The following is a 22,442-nucleotide window of genomic DNA, read 5'->3' as shown; positions in this document are numbered from 1 at the left end:
AGGTTTTCTCAGCTGTCACTTAGTATTGGGGAATTTAGTAGGAATAAATCATAGATGTCTCAAAACTCCATCATTACCTGCAATAGACAGGTCGAGAAAAGTCCCAAATGCTTGGATTTTAGGTAAAAGTGGAGTGCATTTTGAAATGGGGATGTAGTTGCGGCCGCCGGTACAATCCCGACATCGGAATCCCGGGAAGGGATTTAAGATAGGCGACGAAAAACCAACACCGAATTCAAACCTAGCCGAGGATGCCGACCCGAATGAAGGTAAGTCCAGGGCGCCCTTAGCGTTAGCCGAGGGTGTGGGGGAGGGGTTAGGATTAGGGAGTCTAGCGGGTTAGGTTTGGAGGAGGGAGATTAGGGTTAGGCACCCCTAGGGGGGAGGGTTAGGCACCCCCAGGGAGAGATTAGAGTTAGGCACCCCCCCCCGGGAGGGTTAGGTTCAGGGAGCGGTAACAGGGGGTTAGGCACACACGGGGGGAGATTAGGGTTAGGCACTAGGGGGGGAGGTTAGGGTTAGACATCACTAAGGGAGGGTTAGGTGGGGGACCTGCCCCTGTCGGGATCTTCTCCCTGTCGGGTACCCGCTGTCGGTATTTCAATCCAATTCCTTGGAAATTTACCTGCTGCACCACCAACAGCTAACTCTGATTGCATAAAATTGTTTTGGTAGGATGACAAAAAAAATTAAAAATAATACAATAATAGCAGGCCAAAAAATATATTAAATATATTAAGCTCCCTATTAAAACATTCTGTACTTCCCTGCTAAAGGTTTATATAGCACATTGCTATGCTTGGGAAAGAAGTAAAGCTTTGTGAAATCCCTAATTACACAGTTACAAAATCAAATTAAAGTGTCTGATAAGTTTATTATGCAAGCTGACATATATGTTACAAGAACAACAGAAGACTGCATAAGTCTGAAGTGGGTTAAACCATGAGGCTGAGTGCTGGCTTGTATTGCATTTTAATTGTTTTAGTAAGCCTATTAGCTGTGGGGTGTGTGGTCAAGGTGTAGGTACTTTAAGCCCGTGGGGCTTATTCATCAAATGATAAATGGGCCGGTAACCATGCAGAAACACTAGTTTCAGCATATTTAAGTTACTGGGCCATTCATCATCACCCCCCCCTTCCCCACTGCCTAAACCTGTCCCCCCGTGGGAGGGGTGCCTAACCCTAACCTCCCCCCACCCTAGCCTAACCCTAACCTCCCGGGGGGGTGCCTAACCTTAAGTCCCCCCCCAGGGAGCCCTAAACCTAACCCCCCCCCCGCGGCTGTCCGCTCGCGGCGCCTGGCATCCCTTCGATTGGGATGCAGGGCGCCGGTCTCCCGGTGTCGGTGAAAGGTGAAATGAGCGGCATCTACATCTAGACACCGGTCATTTCACTCTCGCCGGGATATGACAGTCGGGAAGCCGGCTGTCGGTATAATGTCAGCCGGCTTCCCGATTGCATCCCCGACCAGCAGTGCATACCAATATAATAAAATATTTGCACCAGATACATGGTATGCATCGGCTTGGCAGGTGGGTAACTTGGCATGCCTATGATGAATAATATTGTCGTATGCAATACAGTCTTTTAGTAATGCAAGGATGTGGAGGTGTGAATGGATTGAGTAATGGTTGGGCCGTCAATGATATAGATATATAGATAGATAGATATACACACTAGCTGAATTACCAGGTGTTGCCCGAGTTTAAATCTTCAAGTTATTAATTTTTATTATGTGATGTCGTCCAAATCCATCCAGTGGAAGGCCCAGAACAGGCTTCTTGGGTCAAAGTTCTGCCTGGCACACTCCGCCGTAAGGTTTTACCAGAACCCCAAACACTCCAGTAGGCATCCAAGACCAATTGCCACCCCTCTGTGAAGTTTTCAGCCAAATCCATCCAGTGGATGGCCCAGAACAGGCTCCCCGGGTCAAAATTCTGCCCAGCATACACCTACGGGGGGTCAACCAGGACCTCAACCCCCTAGTATGTCTTCTGGGATCCAATGTTACCACTCTGTGAAGTTTTCATTCAAATCCATCCAGTGAAAGGCTCAGAACAAACTCCCCGGGTCAAAGATCTGCCCAGCATACACCAATGGGAGGTCCAACCGGAACCCTAACCCCCATAAGCCTGGCCAGGGACCAACTCGCATTGGTTTCATCCCAATCAGTGCAGGGGTGTCTGAATACATAACTGGACAAACAAACAGACAATTGAATGTTATATATAAGATACACACACAAAGACATCTTGGATGAAGAGGATACAAAAACAAGTCAGACATATCAGTATTTACGCTGTTCTAATCTTTTATAATTTACTATAAAAAAATTAAACTGATGTGTGACAACCTTGGTGTGATGCATGCCATTAATTGCCAACAGGCCTAATCATTGGCAGTGGTGCATCTGCTTGCCTAGCATTGTTTGCAGAGTAACAGGGGTACAGAATGTTATTGCTAATTTCTTGTCCAGATTCCAGTGGATTTGGTTTCCAATGAGATTGCTGTGAGTGAGCTGTGTCCTACTTGTATTTGGTAGGTGATGGAGCCAAAATGGAGGGCTTAGCTGAGTAGTCTCATGCCCTAGCACGTTGAGATTATATTAATCATCTTGGGCAGAATGGGAAGTGTTCATCCAATGGCGCAGACATATAGTAGAGGGAAGTTCGAGCGTTATCTGATACTTTCTTTTATATGAGGACTCAATGTTGCTGGGAGGTCTAAAGCATTGGTTTCCAGAACCCTAGCCAGTATGTTTATGTTCACGATTGAAGAGCCATTCCAACCTGGCAAAAAGGTTTCTGATCTTGAAGAATTTAAAAGGCTGGGCATGGTTGGCTTATGCTTCAGCAGACAAGGAGGCACCTGATCAACTGTCTCTTGCTCCCCAAGTTACTGACGATGGTTCCAGACACTGCAGCATTAGAGTTTGAAATGTATTTGTTTCAATTGGGGTCTGCCATGGCTTTCCATGCTGCCTTTTGAGTTTTGGAGCTGGATGCACTGTCCAAATATACTCCTTTTGGACGTGATTGTGACAGCTCAGTTTTTTGCAAATTATAATGGTCCAAAACTGACCAGCTAGGCAAGGGCCACTGGGTTTTCTAGCAACGGAATTCTAGCTCAGGTGTATTTGGTCTTTAGACTGGATGTTGGGAGCGCTTGCATTAACTACTGTAAGTATCAGTCAGCTGAGTCTTGAAGAATTGTGTGGCTTGCATTTCATATTCATATCCTTTATTCAGGATAGGCACTGCCACTTCAGTAGAGTCCACCAGTTTTCTAAACCCTGTATAAAAGTGCTGGGCCTATGGAGATCTGCTTGTTACAAGCATTATATCAGCCCAATTTCCCTAGAATTTTGTCCACAAAGGAATTTTGTGGCCATTGAAATGTGCTCTTTATTGGCCTGATGGAGACCATTTATCTGAATCTCCCTTTGTATGATTTTATTTAAAGGCAATGCTCAGATACTGTACTGTAGTTTAGGTTAGTGTATGGTGGTAGTGCGACGGCTTTGTAACCAGAACCTTACTGTGGCATTACAGAATGGCAGATAATCAGCTCAGGTGCAGATTTTGTCTTTGAATGTACGCGCCATCATTGATACTGATTATAAAGGCTGTACCGCCCTACTGGGGACAGCAGCAGCACAGGTGGGTTATTCATGATTAAGAGGAGTAGGATACCCTAAAGGCACCCAGAGTGGTCCCCACCAGCAATAGATGATATTGTTGTTGAGTTATGTATTGCTGGGGCAGTGCTAATTCCTGGCCGTCATTTTTATGCCCTCCATGCTTACATTTTATATATAAATTAATGCTTCCATGTCTTTATTTGGAGAGTTACGTTTATAGAGTAGCTTCCAGCACTCCCTGGGTTAAGTGGGACTATGTGACTATGGGCCTAAGGCCCTGATTCAGAGCCGGATGCTCTGAAAGAGCGCTCGCTCTGAATCAGGGCGTTTTTTTTTTTGTGCGGCCTCCTGGCTGCTCACACAGCTGTGGGTGACCACCCACAGCTATAGCGAGCGGCCAGGTTGATGGTCGCGATGGTCAAGACCCTTGTGGTAGGGTTTCATGGCCGCAAGCCCCAGAGAGATTTCGGCTCTAACAGAGCCGGAATCTCTCCACTGACATCACTCATGATGTCAGTGGGGCCGCCCCAAACGGCAGGCGTTCACATGGGAACGCCTCCATTTGGGCAGCCACCCCCCGGCCCGCCCATCAAAGGGGGCGAGCTGTCACTCAACATCGACAGCTCGCCCTCTTTGGTGCGAGACCCGGAGTGACGAATTGCCCGTCGCTAGCTGGGTCTCGCGCATGTGCACGACGGAGCCGGCTCCATCGTGCGCACTGACCCACCATCGTCTCGGTTGCGAGTGCACAGCGCCTGCAATCGGGTCTGAATCAGGTCCTAAGTGTTTCTTATTACCCACATAAGGGGGCATATCAAAATGTAGAAATATAAAAGGTTTAAAAGTGTAGAAATGTAATTAGATAAAACAAAAAATATATGCGTAAATGTACTTTAAATTTGTGTTACGCATTCCAGCAGGGAAAACCTCCATCCTAGGCTGCAGTACAAGGGTGAATAAAGTCTGATGCTAAACACTGGGCACCGAGTATTTGCAATATATTTATTAAGTAATAAATATGTTTTAAATGTATTCATGTAAAATAAGAAAATATGTACTTACCTGTATCCTGGTGGCCGAGCAGCTTCCATGTCCAGAGGAGACCCCTCTCTCCCCAGCATCTGCATTCACTAAGCTGTTGTGAGGTCTCCTTCTACAGACTCCTGAGTCAGAATGTATTCAGGAGATACAGGGATCAGGGGGTCGCAAAAAGCAAAATGCTGAAAGCAAAGCACTAAAGAGCTCCATCTCAGTAGCAGGAAGACTGTTTCCCCAGGCAGTGACTGCTTGTCTCTGGAGCCAATTTTTGGCCAGAAGGTACAGCATAACCCAGGGGGAGAGTTTCAGGAAGTAAGAATTGAAAGGAAATCCTCCCCCCTCTCCTGATTTCCAGGCACCAGATAGGGGCCATCTCCCCAGGTTCTCTTATGCACAGAGGAGTGTCACAAGCCGTGGCAGTGGCTTGTTTCCCACCGGCTCGGGACCTACACTGACTCAGAATCCGGTTCCGCTGATTACCAAGCACCGGGGATGCTGCAGAGAGTGACTAATACTCCATATGCTGCTGATTGGCTGCTCCTCCTATCTGTAGCTACCAGATTCATTCCCCCTCCCCGGTTATAGAGTTTCCTCCTACAGCTCGGTCTGGTTGTTCCAGCTATCCTCCGTAATTGTCTACACTTCAGCCGCAGCTTCTGTTTACCACTCTCCGTCTCCCTCCACGCTGCCTTCCAGGCTTCAGCAGGTAGCTCAATTATTCAAGACTGTTGTTCCAATCTGCTCTGATTGCTGTTAGCTTGCTGTCTGTTTTCACCATCCACATGCTGTACTCAGTGTATGCAGGCCCAAGCCTTTGAGTCCGTGCTTCCTCTGTATAATCAGCAGCTACAGTTTTCTCAGCCCTACTGTGTGTAATCAAACTGTACATTTATACCTGAACTATTTTCAGCCTGTGTTATCCTGCCCTCCCGGCCGGCAACTCATCTAGCCAAGAAATCCTGCCCTCCTGGCAGGCAACTCATCTAGCCAAGAAATCCTGCCCTCCCTGCAGGCAAGTCATCTAGCCAAGAAATCCTGCCCTCCCGGCAGGCAACTCATCTAGCCAAGAAATCCTGCCCTCCCGGCAGGCAACTCATCTAGCCAAGAAATCCTGCCCTCCTGGCAGGCAACTCATCTAGCCAAGAAATCCTGCCCTCCCGGCAGGCAACTCATCTAGCCAAGAAATCCTGCCCTCCCGGCAGGCAACTCATCTAGCCAAGAAATCCTGCCCTCCTGGCAGGCAACTCATCTAGCCAAGAAATTCTGCCCTCCTGGCAGGCAACTCATCTAGCCAAGAAATCCTGCCCTCCCGGCAGGCAACTCATCTAGCCAAGAAATCCTGCCCTCCCGGCAGGCAACTCATCTAGCCAAGAAATCCTGCCCTCCTGGCAGGCAACTCATCTAGCCAAGAAATTCTGCCCTCCTGGCAGGCAACTCACCTAGCCAAGAAATCCTGCCCTCCTGGCAGGCAACTCATCTAGCCAAGTTATCCTGCCCTCCTCACAGGCTACTCTACAAACAAGTTTTCCTGCCTTATCTGGTGAGACACTTTTCCATAACTTTGAGAGATCGCTCCCGTCTGTCCATTATGGACAATGTAAAGCTTCAGTAAGTGCATGTGCACAGGGCATAAATATAGCTTGATTGGATACAGAGATCATAGCAGGCTTATCCCCTGCAGTACTGAGTGTTGGAACTAAATAAAAGGGAGCTCTGTGAGCTCTGAAAATATATGTCTGAACATATAGAGTGTCCTTTTCAGGACACTTATTTGGTGGTACATCTACTTGCTTCAAGATGCTGGTATCTACTTCCATCCTGTGACCACCATAATAGAGCAAAACCCTATTCCGTTCTCTAGCTGTTCTGGTTTGAGCCCAGTGTCTCCAAGCTCAAACCCTCTGCCAGCTACCAAGTGCAGACTGGTCCATAGTGGGGGTACCGTTGGAATTAACCAACATCATCCAGCAAAGTGATCACTTACCCAGAAGTAAGGGGCCAGTGGATGAAGTGATTCCAGGTGCCGGAGTAGGAGACTGGTGGTGGTAGTGAGTTACCCGACGATGATGCAGTAGAGGAGTCAGTAACGAGTGATTACTGATGGTGAGAGGGAATCGCTAGAAGTGATGAAGTAAGTCCACTCAGGTTACTCAAGAAAGAGTAAACTCTACGTACAACAAAGCTGTGGTGGAATGGGGTCATCCAGTCATAAGTATTATTTAATAATAGTTGTTTATATAGAATAAATATAGTTTTATGCAGCTCTTTACAGTGAATATTTAATCATTCACATCAGTCCCTGCCCTAAGGAAGCTTACTACCTACTGTATATTTCCTAACACATACACACTGCAAACTTCCGTTAGAAGCCAATTAACCTACAAATATGTTTTTGGATTGTGGGAGTAAACTGGTGTACTCAGAAGAAACCCACACTAACACGGAAGAAACTCCACAAATATAAGGCCCTGGTTTGATTTGTACCCATGACCCCAGTGTTGTAAGACAGCAAAACCATTATGCCATTGTGCTACCCCTACAGTATTAAACATTTGAAATCTTAATATACAGTACATGAAGGTTCATGGTCAAAGATTCACATAGAGCAGACTTTATTGAAGCATTTGCTTGTATTGCTTACCTTGGATCACCAACTAGAGCAAAATCACACCATGTGCAATGGATGTTATGTGTGACATTCTGTGATGTGTGAAACACTGTAGGTGGAGTACATAAAGCCTGATTCTGAGTTGCATGCAATGCCAATGTTCACAGAGTTCAGTCATTTTCTGCTACTGCCTGTGTGCAAAAAACCCTAAACCGTCTTACAGCACATGCATTACACAGTGTGTACTCACCGAGGCGCAGTTGCGATTCAGATGCATGGTCTTAGTAGTATTGGATTTGTGCTGAGTGTTCCTGGGTGGCGACTGGGAGGTGGCTATTCAGGCTAATGGAAAAGGTCCTTCTTATGGGAGTGTGTTGTAGGCGTGTTGCAGAAGTGGTTGCGTACACTGACGCTTAATCACTCACTCTGGAGGCCATACTCAGACAGAAAATCTACACCTACTATAGGAATGGTGCAGGTTTCACCAAGTGGTATTACAGTGTCTGAAGTCACTCAAAGTGGGCGTCTCAGTCATTGCACAATCAGAAGCACACCTGTACACCAGGGGAAGGGTTAATACTAGCATTAGCATATAGTCACAGATGCATGCTTGTACACCATGGGAAGGGCCGATACTAGCATTAGCATATAGTCACAGACACATACCTGTACACCATGGGAAGGGCTGATACTAGCATTAGCATATAGTCACAGACACATACCTGTACACCAGGGGAAGGGCTGATACTAGCATTAGCATATAGTCACAGATGCATGCTTGTACACCAGGGGAAGGGCTGATACTAGCATTAGTATATAGTCACAGATGCACGCTTGTACACCATGGGAAGGGCTGATACTAGCATTAGTATATAGTCACAGATGCACGCTCATACACCAGGAGAAGGGCTGATACGATCATTAGCATATAGTCATAGATGCACACTTGTACACCAGGGGAAGGGTGGATACTAGCATTAGCATATAGTCACCCCCCCTCCCCCCGCACCCCGGGAAGGGTAGGCACTTCTCTTGCATTCTTCCCACTTCCATGCAGGGGAGGCTTGCTGGGACCTGCAGTTCCACAGCAAAAGACAATATTTTTACTTTTATCAAATGCACTACACTATCAACACGGCACCCACTGCCCCAAGGGTACCGGGTATAGCCCCGGGCTATCGGCCAAGGCCTGGGGTGCCCTGGAGAGGGGGACCCCTACGTCATTTGTCCCCCGTATTTTGGCAACCAGGGCTGGTTCTGACTCCCCTGTATTTAAGAACAACCAACACTGGGTCACTAAAAGCCCGTGGCTGATTGCTCTTTTTCTTTTTTAAACAGGTTTTTTTTTTTAACGCAGCAGCACAGACGGCTGTCTCTGATCCCGTCCGTGCTCTGTGTCAATGACACAGTTGCATGTAGCACGGATCACCTGGTCCGTGTGTGCATTTGTGTCATTGATATACACAGCAGCACAGACCGGTCTCTCACTAATTCCGTCCGTGCTTCTATTGTGTCTCTATCGTGCATGACATCGTTCTGTGTGTACAAACACAGAACGATGTGTGTCACATCGTGCACAATAGGTCGAAATCTTACTGCAGGTTCAGTTGATCTACAATGCCGAAACACGATGCAGGGGACGCACATCGGCATCGTAATCGTCCAGGGAAACGCCACTTTTTACACGATTGGTCGTTACGAGACCGAAAACGGCCAAATTGTGTGACAAATTGCACCGTGTATGGGCACCTTATCCTTTGAATTACAGTACATAACATGGTGGAAATTACAAAGATATAATTGTGACTAGAATACACTGGATTGCCTGAAGCGGATTTTAACTTCTGCCAGGTAATGGTTGGTCCTGGCAGATTCGTCTCTATTTTGTGCATCATGTAGGATTTAAAACAAAAATATAATATTTGATGGAACCTACGGGTCAGCATCAAGGACTTGCTTGGAAAACAGACTGTTGTGTATAGGCGTGAATGGACGGCTCATTGCCCTCTTCTCTTTTTTCGGCTGTTCCGCTAGCTCTGTGACAAAGAACCTGGAGGGAGAAAACATTTATTCAGGTTAGGAAAATACATATAATTTATACATAAATCCATTCACCAGTGTGCTTCACAGAGCTGTGCAAAGTAGAAGACACCGCAGAGAGATGTATAATAGCACAGTTTTATGCCTACTACCTGCTGCAAGGTTTAGAAATTTTGTTTTATGGTAAATGTTTATTATATATGCAGGTCTTGAAATCTAAAAGTCTAATTGAACAAATATCCTGAAAAAGAGTCTGTAACCTAAAAGTATCAGCAAAGAAAATAGACATAGTGCATTCATGAGATCATTCTTTCCCTCCAGCATCAGCATAGCAAACTTCCCAACAGCTTGTCCCCCCATCTGTTTACATAGCCCAGTGAATAAAGGAGATAAAAGCTGCATAGCACATCTTGCTAAATTAGCACTATAGTAACAAGTGGACTTGCAGAGGTGCAAGGATCCAGGTGCAATTCACAATCTGCCCATAAATAAAGACTGTGGAGACACATCATATGAAGGCATTTTTCCCTCTAGTATTTTATGGATCATTGGTTCAGTTGCAATGTACGTTTGTACTTTTGAGCCAACATGGCTGACATTGTATACAGTTACATTGTAATATAGAGCACATGGAAAGTCTTCACCTTGTTCTAATAGTGGAGTTTGTCATTTCCTCATCATCCCCAGAGCTATCTTCACCGGAGTCCTGAAATGGCTTTGGTTCGGCTCTGTGCTTCTCATGCAACAGTTTTTCTTGAGCTTTTATTTTTTTTGCCTCCTCTTCCTGATGTAGGATATAAAAATAATCTCGGCCTTGTTTCACACTGCTGATCAGTTTTCTGCCAATTAAATCACAATGGTCAATCAGAGGCAAAAGCAGACTTCACCTTCATAGGAGTACTCTAAAGCAATACACTGTTGACATGAGTAGGCCCAGAACTGTGGAAAGTCCACTTACTGTATGTTGGGCATACACTGTCAGATATAATGTCTGTCAGAACGAAAGACATTTTAGGGGAGGTGTATCAAAGCTTGGAGAGAGATAAAGTGCAGCTCTTGTCAATTTTCAAGAACATTCTGTAAAATGATTGGTTAGTATTTTATTGCTCTCCAAGCTTTGGTAAATCTCCTCCTTTATCTGACAAGCTGAAACAATCAGATTAATTAATTACCATACACTGTGAGATATTTCACGAAGTATGGCCATAATATCTCCATTCCTCCCCTGTGAAGGAAGAGGGGAAATTAACAAAAATGTACCCAGTGGTTAAATTAAGGTTGATTTTTAGTATGTATATAGAGAAAGCCACCTTAAATGAAAAGGCGATTTAAGCAAAGAACTTTGGTCCTCAGCATATTAATGGGTTAACATTCTCCCAACATACAGCTTTATTTATGAAAAGCATTATTATACAGGTGTTTAGACTTCTGGCACAGCACATGGGTTTACAGTGATAGATGATGGCGTTTGAGGAGCAGAAGTTGGACTGGTCGATGGGAGGAATTGGGAAGAGTTAGTACGTTCTTTGGAAGTACACATTGTAGCAGTGTTAATGAGAATTGATGTGTGGAGGCAGTGTCGGACTGAGGCATGAATAACCCACTGGAGGAATGCAGTGGTAGTTGCCCATACTTCAAGGGTTTGGTCAGTTACCACAGAGGGTGTGGTCAGCCACCACAGAGGCTTAGCCACCCATTAGAGACCATGTAACTAACCCACTAATAGAGTACAACTGAATAATTTGAATGCACGGTCTCGATCCTGATCCCTACAGGGGTGGATGGACCCTCAAGCAGTGGGGCCCACCGGGGATTTTTCCTGTACCCCTGTGGGCCAGTCCAACCCTGTGTGGAGGGAGATTTCTGAAATTAGGTAAAGGTGTTCAAAGGTATCTTAATTTATATGTAATTAAGACAGATCTAATATTCCCTCATTCTCTTGAATAATGAACACGGGCCCCAGCTCCTGTGAAACCCACCACACAGCTGAATGCTCTATTCATTTTGCAAAATGCTAAATTACAACTAAAGTGCAGATTGACACTCTCCTGATCGGAGACACAGAAGCACAACTTAATGAGTGCATAATGGAACTTTGCACCGTGCTACAGGCCAGTTCCACTGCAAGATTTGATATGAAGAAAATGTCACAGTGATTTTGCTCATGTGTCAATATATATGTAACCAAACTCAGCTTTAAAAAGTATTGTCCCAAAATACTCTTCTAGCTGGATGTACTCACAGCTCTAATTTAGGCCCTCAATGTTGATTAGTAATGCAATATATGCATCTATTTATTATTTGACCCCTCAGCAACCAGAACTCAATAAACTTAAACATGTTCTGTATCTGTTTAGGTTTTATGCTTATTTTTTCAATGAGCGAATGTTCCAAATACTGTATGAATTATAACGTGGATTTAACTGAACATGGAAACATTTCCATTGAACAGATAACACATTAACACACCAGCTGCTTTAACTTAAGCCTATTTGCATATATTTATCCTCTTGTCATCCTATTTTTACTGACACAATATAAACAATCCAGTCAATCCGCTACACTTTCACCAGTTTCATTTTTTAATGCCCTATCTTTCGGCTATTTCGTCACCCTAAAGTAATATCTCATGGGTTTTTTTTTGCTTTCACCAGGTTGCTTATCTTCCATGGTAGTATCTCAAAATTCAAATTACTTTCATTGCCTTGGGGTAAAATTTATTTTGTTTGCATTCCTGTATATCTCTTATGTTTGTGGATAAAAAGTGACATGGTAAACATTTGCATACAAATGACTCTTGCAACAGTCTTGTCTTTTAACACAATTTTGTGCTTGGACGAAAACATCTAGGGGCTGATGGAGAGTTTAATGTATGTCTATTTGCAGAGCGTATTTTACTGTATGTTCTTTCGCACTGCGCACGCTCTGGAAACAAGCGCACCCAAATGCGGGGAAATGCAGATTCATGAACATTTCAGTCACTTATCCATCTGTAACTGAGTAGGCATAACTGGCTACTCTTGCAAGTGGATGGATGAAGGGCAGAAAGGCCACAAAGATGGAGCCAGCTGTGTATAAGGGCGAATATCGACATTTACATCTGTGCACAAAAACCCAGAATCAGGCCCTGTATCTACATCAAGCTACCTAATTTTGCTTCATTAATAAGCAACGGAAGCAAATATTGAAATCTTTCAAGTGTTCAGAAGAGTTTTGCATCTATCTGAGGAAAAAAAAAATCACTGGACAAAAGTAAATCGTTATGACAAAAATAAACGTTACACAGCGGATGCGTGAGTGAGAGGACCGATCAGAAGCTGCAAAGTCCATCATTACAACGTCAAATACATCTTCCCACTTATTCCTTCCTCCCTGCACTGTCACACAGCCAACATTTTCAGATGGCCAGGGCTATTAAACGAATAAGAAAGCCCAGAGAAAAACAACTGCACGGAACAGCCCCAGCAAGTTTAGGCAGGAAGGCAGATCTAATTAGCTCCAGGTGGTAATGGAGCTTTAAAAATCAGTTTGGTTACTGTATATGATTAAACTTTATCTGTAGTTTGTCGTTGCTGGCTATTATACATCCACTGTTTACTGAGTACTAACAGAAAATAAAGCCAGAATAATAAGGGACTATTGGCTTTGGCCAAACACAACATACAAGAAAACATCAAGTGCCATATATTAATTAATATTGACAGTATTTAATAATTTAATAATAAATAATTAAAAATAGTTTAAAAATTAAGATATTGCCAATTTGATCCTTAACCCATCTAAAAAGTTTTCATTTTTAAAATTTTATTCCTTTCTGCCTTTACATAAGACATTTTCCAGATCAGTTTGCAGGAGCGATACAGGCTTGCAGTGGTACGAAGACACTAACCAATTTGCCGCCTGCCAGTGTTGTGTTTTTATCCGATTTATACATGTACAATGCGCTGGAATCCCAGTATCAGAGTCATCAAAAAGCAAACACATCAAATAATTTATATATATATAAAAATTTTATATAATTTTCTAAAAAAAATAATGATTTATTCATACCCCTTTTACACCGACATAAAAATCCCGGGTTGATGCGCATCAATCCGAACTTTTGTCAGTGTAAATGGATCCACCCGGGTCCAGGGACCTGGGAATCCAACTCTGGTATTTTGCAGGGTTAGCCACGGGTCGTTCCCGTGCCACCCTGCAGTGTTAAAGGCGCGATGAAGGTCAAGATGATCCGGATCGTGCCGCATGCTACCCAATTGGCCAGCTTCAGTGATGCTTGGAGATGATGTCATCTCCAAGCATCCACTGCAATGCTGGAAGAGCCGGGTCACTGCAGCCCTGCTCCTGTGTGTGAATATCCTGGGTTGGCGCCGCAATATGAAAGGGTTCTGTGCCGTGTCTGATCAAGATTGGAACAGTGTTTAAAAATCTCGGATCAGACTCGCCACTGTGGTGTAAGAGGTATTAGTAATAAACCATTTTTTTCCTCTCTGGCACCTCTGCTATTACCACCCTGAGATGATGATAATGATAGGATGACATTAGCAGTTCTTGTACAGCCACTGTCCTTGCTAAAAATGCTTCCCTACTGTACAATATGTTTGCATGGGGAAGCTATAGCTGGAGGTATCCAGAGAAAGTTATTGCTAGCCATGAGGAACTGGGGATGTAGTAAGTTTGCCGGGGATCAAAATGCCGACCGTCAGAATCCCGACACTGAAAGCCCGGCATGGGATTAAAGATAAGCGTCTAAATACAGATGCCTATCATTAGCCCCACGTCGGAATCCCGATGCCCGGCATACCAAACATAGGTTGGCCAAGCGTTGCGTGTTAGCCGTGGGGGGGGAGGGGAGGGTTAGGTTTAGGCTAGGAGAAGGGGGAGTTAGGGTTAGGCACCAGCGGGGGGAGGTTAGGGTTAGGCACACCGCCAGGAGGTTTAGGTTTAGGGTGCGGGGAGGGGGGGGCTAGGGTTAGGCATCATGGGGGGGACTTAGAGTTAGGCACCAGCCCCCGAGTCTTAGGGTTAGGCACCCCCAAGGGAGGGTTAGGGGGGGAGAGGGTAGGGTTAAAGATACTTACGAGCTGGATCAGGATTTTCATCTGTCGGACTTCTCTCATCGGCATCTGAACCGGCGGCTTGTAAGCCGTCGGTATTTCATAACCAACCCGATGAACTGGCCCCTAAATGAGCTCTGTAATTGCAGTTACCTCAAGATTCATTTAATTTTTTTCTTTTAGGCAAAAAAAAAAAAGATATAAAAAATATTATCTTTTAATCAGTCACATGAGGACTGTAGAGTTCTAAAGTTCATAGAGGGAGTTATTATTGTTCTATTTTCCAATTAGACAGCAATCGTCTCATATTGTTACAGTATGTTAGTATTGGTACAAGGTGCCATTTATAGCTTGGGAATGGAACACTATCAATTTCACCAGCAAGAACACTGAACATGAATCAATTAAGTGAAGGGAAGGGAGGAGCATTTATAAAAAAAAAAATTGTAAATGACTTCAAATTTGAAACACATTCATTACCTTTAATTGATTCTCAGTCGGATTCCATCACAACATAGATTTTATACAGGCTGTCAGTGGTAAGTGATGACTGTTTAGTTAATTGCTCTGTGGAAGTATGTAAATGCTAAACTGTAATGTATAGATATTATATCCTGCAAAATATGTGAGTGTGGAGATATATATGTATATAAAAATAAAACATTGCACGCAGTCCAGGCCAGCATGGCACATGTATCAGAGAATATCAGAAGTCAATACACAGCCTGTTTAAGAATAGAATATACATTTTCATTGTTCTTTTATATATTTTTTAAAAAAATATGTAATCCTCCTGGTGGCTCAGGTCTTCCCATAACACTCTGATTCCACTTCGAGGCAAAACATTATACTCCCGGGGTCAGATTCTTGCACGTTTTAGATTCTATATAAGGCACCGCGGCTAAGACTAGGTGCCATTTCACTGTTTGGCAGACTTGCCGACCCTCCCGATTCAGCTTGGAGCCTCCCAAATATCGTGTGCCACTCCCAGCTCCCCAGAAAGGCAGGCAAGAACCCCCTGCTCCCCCCACAGCGGTAACAATAGAAACCCCCACAGCGGGGGGTGGTGACGCGATTCACGCTGAATCGTGACATCGTGGCCCTGCCCCCTGCTTCCCAAAGCCATTCATTTCGGCATTGTGAAGAGGGGGCTGGGCCACAATGATGCAATCACGCAATCATGCCCCATGCTCCGTCCCAATGGAGCATCATCCCCCCACATCACACCTCCTTTCAGACGCAACACGCCCCCCAGCCATGGAAGCCTGACAGCTCCCTCCTGGAAGACACACTGCTGTATGCTGTGCTGTACTCTGCTGTATTGGCTGTGCTGTGTCCAGACTCACAAGTGGCTGTGCTCTGTCTGTATAGTCAATATAGGGGCACACTGCTGTATGCTGCACTGTACTCTGCTGTATTGGCTGTGCTGTGTCCAGACTCCAGACTCACAAGTGGCTGTGCTATGTATAGTCAGTGTGTATATGGGGCATGCTGCTGTATGCTGCGCTGTTCTCTGATGTATTAACTGTGCTGTGTCCAGACTCCAGACTCACAAGTGGCTGTGCTCTGTAAAGTCAATATAGGGGTATTCTGCTGTATTGGCGGTGCTGTGTCCAGACTCACAAGTGGCTGTGCTCTGTATAGTCAGTGTGTATAGGGGGCACTCTGCTGTATGCTGTGCTGTACTTTGCTGTATTGGCTGTGCTGCATTCCAGACTTCATATATTCAATATAGGAGTGTGCTGCAGTATGCTGTGTTGTCACTGTCAGTTGCGAACAAAAGTAAAACATTTTTTTACAAAATGTTAAATGTTTAAAAAGTAAAAAAAAATATTTTAAGTTTGCACAACCAGTGTGCACTGTGCCCCTGTGCGTTAATTATTATTTGCGTACATAATAAAATAAACCCCTTTGAATTGCCGCAACAAGAGTTGAGCTACAAAGTGAATAATAAAGATATTCTTCTATTGGTTGTACTGTTTGGTGTGTTTTACCATAGTGTGCTTTCTTCACTTCCATATATAAGCCCTGTGTTTCCATGCAATGATCTGCGAACTGAAAAATGGATAACGACCAGTTTAGAGGAGAGAAACCAAATACGCTGCAGTTGCTGCCACCAGTCATGATGACGATGTTAGCTCTTCAACGTCATTTACTGAAGCCGATGCTCAAGGGCATAGAGGGTCTAAGTCAGAGAATCTAAAATAAAAAAATATACAGTGCTAAAGAGAAAAACATATAATAAAGCAAAAGTGTGGTGCAGAAAATCATAAAATTGCCAACATGCCATTCACCAAATGGAGTGGCAGGGATGAGTGGTGGTTTTGCAAGTGTCATTGAGGCATCTTCCTCTGCCTCTCATAATGATGCAAGACCTTTTCACTCAGAGTCTAGAAGAGGTGTAAAAAAAGTGAAAACCACTAAGGCAGTAAAACAAACTGTACATTCAGAAACAGAAATGTCACAAATCCCTGAGGAGAGTTTAAGTGTGTCCATGAGTGCTATGTGCAAGCCTGACCCTGATACTGTACACGCAAAGAAGCCGCCTTCCACAATTTCTGCTCCCTCTGCAAATGTGGGGATGAGCAGCACAAATATAGTTGATGACATAGAAATTGAAGATGCCGCAGAGAAAGTGCAAGAGAATGAGGGGGATATTTGTGTAGCTGATGCCAGCGCTAAATGAGGATGTTTAGGATGAAGATGTTCTTTGTGTAAGTCAGGCACCAGTAGAAGCAGCTCTGGGCCATGACAAGAAGAAAGCCATTGTCATGTCTGGTGTCACGCTGGGAGGCGGGTCTTTGAAAGCTGAGGCCTGAGGCTGCGGGAAGAAGCGAAGGCGAGAGGCCTGGATGTACGATCTCCACATCCACTGGTCTTGGTCATTGGCGAGACCTAGTCAAAGGTGCAGAATCTAACCCATGGGGTGGTGTTCGCCAGTGACCCCTCCAAGCGGGATGTGGGCTTGAGCTGCACCCCGTAAGCAAGTCACAGTCCTTTGACTAGGTGACCAAAGCCCACGGGAAAAGAAGAAACGAACACTCATGGCCCACTGGGTAGGTGCCAGTAAGAGGCATGTAGGAACTGGGGTGGAACCCCCAGTTTGGGATACTGTACTTGAGGTACAAGAGAGTGTGCACTGCGGACACACCCTACCGGGTTGCCGGTCAGAAGGAATGCACCACGGTATAATACCGTCAGAAATAGGTAGTGACCATGGAGTCCAGTAACGAGGTGGGTAGTGGTATTGGACCAAGCCAGAGATGGTAAGTACTGGAGAGGTGGATACATATAACTACACTCAGGCTGTGATGGCAAAGCACTGGTGATATGGATGGTATAGCTGCACACAGGCTGAGGTGGTAAAGCACTGGTGAGATGGAAGGTATAGCTGCACATGCTAGGATAGCTCACTGAAAGCAAGGGAACCTGGAATGAGAGAACACTAGTAACACAGGAGCCGGATGTATACCCCTGGAAGTCTGCTGATTGGTTCACAGCGTCAGCTGACCGGACAGACTGTCAGGGAAGGAAGGCAAGGCAGAAGAGGAAGTGTCATGGCAGCGCCCATGATGGAGACTCCAATCCCCACGCACTAGACCATCTGACACACCAGCATCAGGGAGAATGCTCAGCACCTCCCACGTCGCCGCACCAGCCGCCCGACTGCCCGGGAAGTCAGAGGAAGCCGGCGAGATGGTTAGGGACGTCCGATCCTCGGCTCAACTCTGACAGTCCCCCCCACTTTCAAGGTGGACACCAGACACACACCAGACACCCACCAGGCTTACCAGGAAATTTAATATGGAAGGCTCAAACATTTGAGGCGCGTGAACGTCTGTGGCTCTGATCCATGCCCTTTCCTCAGGACCATACCCCTTCCAATCAATGAGATATTGGAGGTTGTTAGACTTGGTAAACCGAGAGTCTAGAATCTTCCCCACCTCGAACTCTGTACCTTGTGAGCTTTGCACTTGAGGTAACCTGGGAGCAGAAGTCTGAAAACGATTCAACACCAGAGGACGCAGCAGAGAAATATGAAAGGTATTGGATATTCTTAGTTGAGGAGGGAGCTCCAATTTATACACAACTGTGTTGATGACCTTGTGAACACGGTAAGGACCAATGAAGTGTGGGGCTAGCTTCATACTGGGTACTTTTAATCGAATGTTCCTGGAGGAAACCCAGACTTTATCTCCAACTCTCAGCAGTGGAACAGCGACACGTCATCTATCTGCAAATTTTTGGTAGTTCTTAGATGATTGTTTCAGAGAAGAATGAACCCTCTTCCAAATGGTTGCAAAAGATTCTACCAAGTTAGAAACTGCAGGAACCTCTACTGCAGGTACATTTTTTAAATCTGGGACTCGAGGATGTCTCCCGAACACCGTGAAAAAAGGAGTGGCTTTGGAGGAAGTGTGATATTTGAATTTGTGTGAAAATTCTGCCCAAGATAGTAGGTCCACCCAGTTGTCTTGTGAGGAAGAAACGAAGGGGTATATTTACTAAGGTGCGGGTTTTTAGAAGTGGTTTTGTTGCCCATAGCAACCAATCAGATTCTACTTAACATTTATCTAGCACCTTCTAGAAGGTAATAGCTAGAATCTGATTTGTTGCTATGGGCAACAAAACTACTTCTAAAAACACCCACCTTAGTAAATATACCCCAAAGAGTCTTATAAAGGTCTCCAGCTCTTGGTTAACTCTTTCGGTTTGCCCATTAGTTTGTGGATGATAGGCAGATGAAAATTTTTACTTAGTTCCGCAAGTGGTACATAAGGCTCTCCAGAATTTAGCTACGAATTGGACTCCGCGGTCGGAAATGATCTCTTTAGGAAGCCCATGTAACCTGAATATCTCTTTAACAAAAACTTTTGCCAACTGAGGAGCAGAAGGGAGACCCATCAATGGAATAAAGTGTGCCATCTTTGAAAAGCGATCCACCACTACCCATATGGTATTGTATCCTTTGGAGCATGGGAGTTCAGAGATGAAGTCCATAGATATATGGGTCCAAGGAGTTTCTGGAATGGATGGGTCGCAGGAGACCTGCTTCCTTCTTACGGGGAACCTTATGCTGAGAGCATTTCACACATGATAGAATAAATTCTCGAATATCCCCTTTCATTGTGGGCCACCAATAGGAACGCTGAAGGAATTTGTAAGTTTTGAGGATACCTGATAGACCGGCGAACAGAGAGCTATGAGCCCAAATTAGCAATTTCTTCTGTAATTCCAGGGTCACAAAAATTTTCCCTGTAGGAGGAGTCAAAATTTGTGTAGAGGCGAAGACCATAGGATCTAGAATTGGCCGAGAACGTTGATGATCCTGTTATTGAGTGTCGAACAAGAAAGACCGTGAGAGCGCATCAGCCTTTTTGTTTAGACTGCCTAGATGAAATTGAAGTTTTAAATTGAATCTTGAAAAGAACTAGGACCAACGGGCCTGTCTACCATTTAAACAGTGAGCCGTTTGTAGATAGATTAAATTTTTGTGATCCGTAACAATGGTAAGTGGAAAGTTGGCTCCTTCCAACAAATGCCGCCATTCCATTAAAGCCAACCACATTGCTAGTAACTCTTGATCGCCAATTCCATAGTTCTTTTCGGCAGAGGAAAATTTACGAGAGAAATACCCACAGGGGTGGTTCTTTCCATGACTTGAGATTTAAGACAGAACTGCCCCTACCCCTACCGAAGAGCATCCACCTCAACTGTAAACAGTTTGTCCAATTGAGGTTGGCACAGAATAGGTGCAGTGGAGAAAGCTTTTTTTCATTTTTGAAAGGCTTGTATGGCAGTATCCGGGCAACGGGTGGGGTTGGCACCCTTTCTTGTGAGACTAGTAATAGGTGACACCAGTGTGGAGAAATTTGGTATAAACCGTCTGTAATAGTTTGAAAATCCTAAAAAGCGTTGAGTAGCTTTCAAGGATTTGGGTAGCGGCCAGTCTGAAATGGCTTTTAACTTCTCTGGATCCATCCGGAAGGTCTTCCCAGAAATTATATGTCCTAGGAAAGGTACCGAGGTTTGTTCAAAGAGGCACTTGGATATTTTTCCATAGAGATGATGCTTCCGGAGACTTCACGAACATGCTGGTGGTGAACTTGAAGATTCTCAGAAAAAATTAAAATGTCATCCAAGTAGACAATGACAAAACTGTAGAGGATGTCCCGGAAGATTTCGTTCACATAACCCTGGAATATCGCTGGGGCATTGCAGAGTCCGAAGGGCATTACAAGATATTCGAAGTGGCCATCCCTGGTATTAAAAGCGGTCTTCCACTCATCTCCAGCTTTAATACATATTAGGTTATATGCCCCCCGTAGATCTAGTTTGGTGAACAAATGTGCCCCGCGAACCTTGTCAAAAAGCTCCAGAATTAAAGGCAGAGGGAATCGATTTTTTACCGTAATCTGTTTGAGATCACGGTAGTCAATACAGGGCCGGAGCCCTCCATCCTTCTTGCTAACAAAGAAAAAACCTGTCCCTGCTGGGAAGGTAGAGGGCCTGATAAATCCCTTAGCTAAATTTTCTTTTATATATGCCGCCATGGCAGCTGTTTCAGGAACTGACAAGGGATAGGTCCGACACCGAGGAGGGTTCTTCCCTGGCAGGGGTTCAATACCACAGTCCCAGGAACAATGAGGTGGGAGTTTGTCCCCAGCCTGCTGACAGAATACGTCGGCAAAGTCTTGATAAGCTGCCGGTAGACTGGAAACAGAGGAATTCTTTGGCTTGTCAGACGAGGAGGAGCTTACATTTCCACTGGAGAGAACAGCATTGGTGCGGACAGGGAGTACTTGGGTGAGACATGCATGGAAACAACTTGGACCCCATGATAAAATTTGCATACTGGACCACTCAAATGTAGGATTGTGCTTTCTTAGCCAGGGGAGGCCTAGAGCTAGCTCATAAGCTGAGTTAGGGAGTACGAAAAATTCAATTGTTTCCTGGTGCAGACATCCAACCTGCAGGAACAGAGGCAGGGATTTTAAGGAAATAGATTTCCCTAGCACGGTCTTGCCATCCACACCAGAGAGCAGTAATCTATTTGGCAACGGAACCACCGGAATGCCTAGAGTCTGAACCAGTGGTTTAGAAATGAAATTGCCGTCAGCCCCGGAATCTACAAGGGCTTTAATCGTCCTTGTCCTGGACTGGTAGGAGAGCGACATGGGCAATAAACTGTCAGTTATCTGGGAGGAGTCTGAAATAACACCTAACTGAATGCTCCCAACATCAACTAGGGTTTCGCGTTTCCTGCCAGTAAAGGACAATTCCTTAATATGTGCTCCGGAGCAGCACAATACAAGCACAGCTTATTCTGAAAACGCCGGTTCCGTTCGGCTGTACTTAACCGGGGCCTGTTTATTTGCATTGGCTCCTCGCTGCTAGAGAAGGAAGGAAAGGAATGACTTCCCAAGTATGGGTGATCCCGAGAACGATCTCCACGCCTCCTATTTGCCCACCGCTCTCTATGGCGAAGATCGATTTTTATACAGAGGGATATAATATCCGAGAAGGTGGTAGGTAAGTCCCTTGATGCCAATTCGTCCTTCATCCTCTCAGATAAGCCATGTAGGAAGGCTGCCTTAAGTGCTTCCTCGTTCCACTTCAGTTTGGACACCAGGGTTTGAAATTGTACTACACATTGCCCGACGGACCGGGTACCCTGACGGACACGAAGCAAATCCGAAGAAGCAGAGACAGATCTTCCGGGTTCAACGAAGATCCTTTTAAAAGCTGTTACGAAATCTTCGTATCTATATACCACCGGATCCGCTCGTTCCCACAATGGGGAGACTCAATCAAGAGCTGCACCATTTAGTAGTGAGATTACATATGCCACTTTAGACCGAGAGGTAGGGAAGTTCTGGGGGAGGCATTCGAACTGGATCTCACACTGGTTTATGACACCGTTGAGGACTACCGTCGAACCTTTCGGGAGTAGCCAAGTACAAACGGGACTTTTGTGGAGAAACTGCGGGAGCGACAGAAGGCGGAGCAGGAGACATAGCTGCCAGGGTATTCTGTATGGCCATGAGCTGACTGGATAA

At 45.1% G+C, this 22,442-nt stretch overlaps 1 protein-coding gene across 2 annotated transcripts in view; it reads right to left on the bottom strand.

The window, feature by feature from the left end:
• CCDC60 (coiled-coil domain containing 60) overlaps positions 1-22,442 on the bottom strand; it is a 323,719-nt gene that overhangs the window by 114,192 nt on the left and 187,085 nt on the right. For both annotated transcript variants that reach the window (XM_088449110.1, XM_088449111.1), the window contains 2 exons: positions 9,970-10,164; positions 9,222-9,335 (listed from right to left, as the gene is read on the bottom strand). In XM_088449110.1, coding sequence (XP_088305236.1) covers positions 9,222-9,335; positions 9,970-10,164 — 309 coding nt within the window. The remainder of the gene's footprint in view (positions 1-9,221; positions 9,336-9,969; positions 10,165-22,442) is intronic.

The sequence above is a fragment of the Taudactylus pleione genome, unplaced genomic scaffold (genome assembly GCF_031769625.1).
Source record: "Taudactylus pleione unplaced genomic scaffold, aTauple2 ptg000479l, whole genome shotgun sequence".
NCBI classification, from domain to species: Eukaryota; Metazoa; Chordata; class Amphibia; order Anura; family Myobatrachidae; genus Taudactylus; species Taudactylus pleione.
This window is presented reverse-complemented; position numbering and strand designations above follow the sequence as displayed.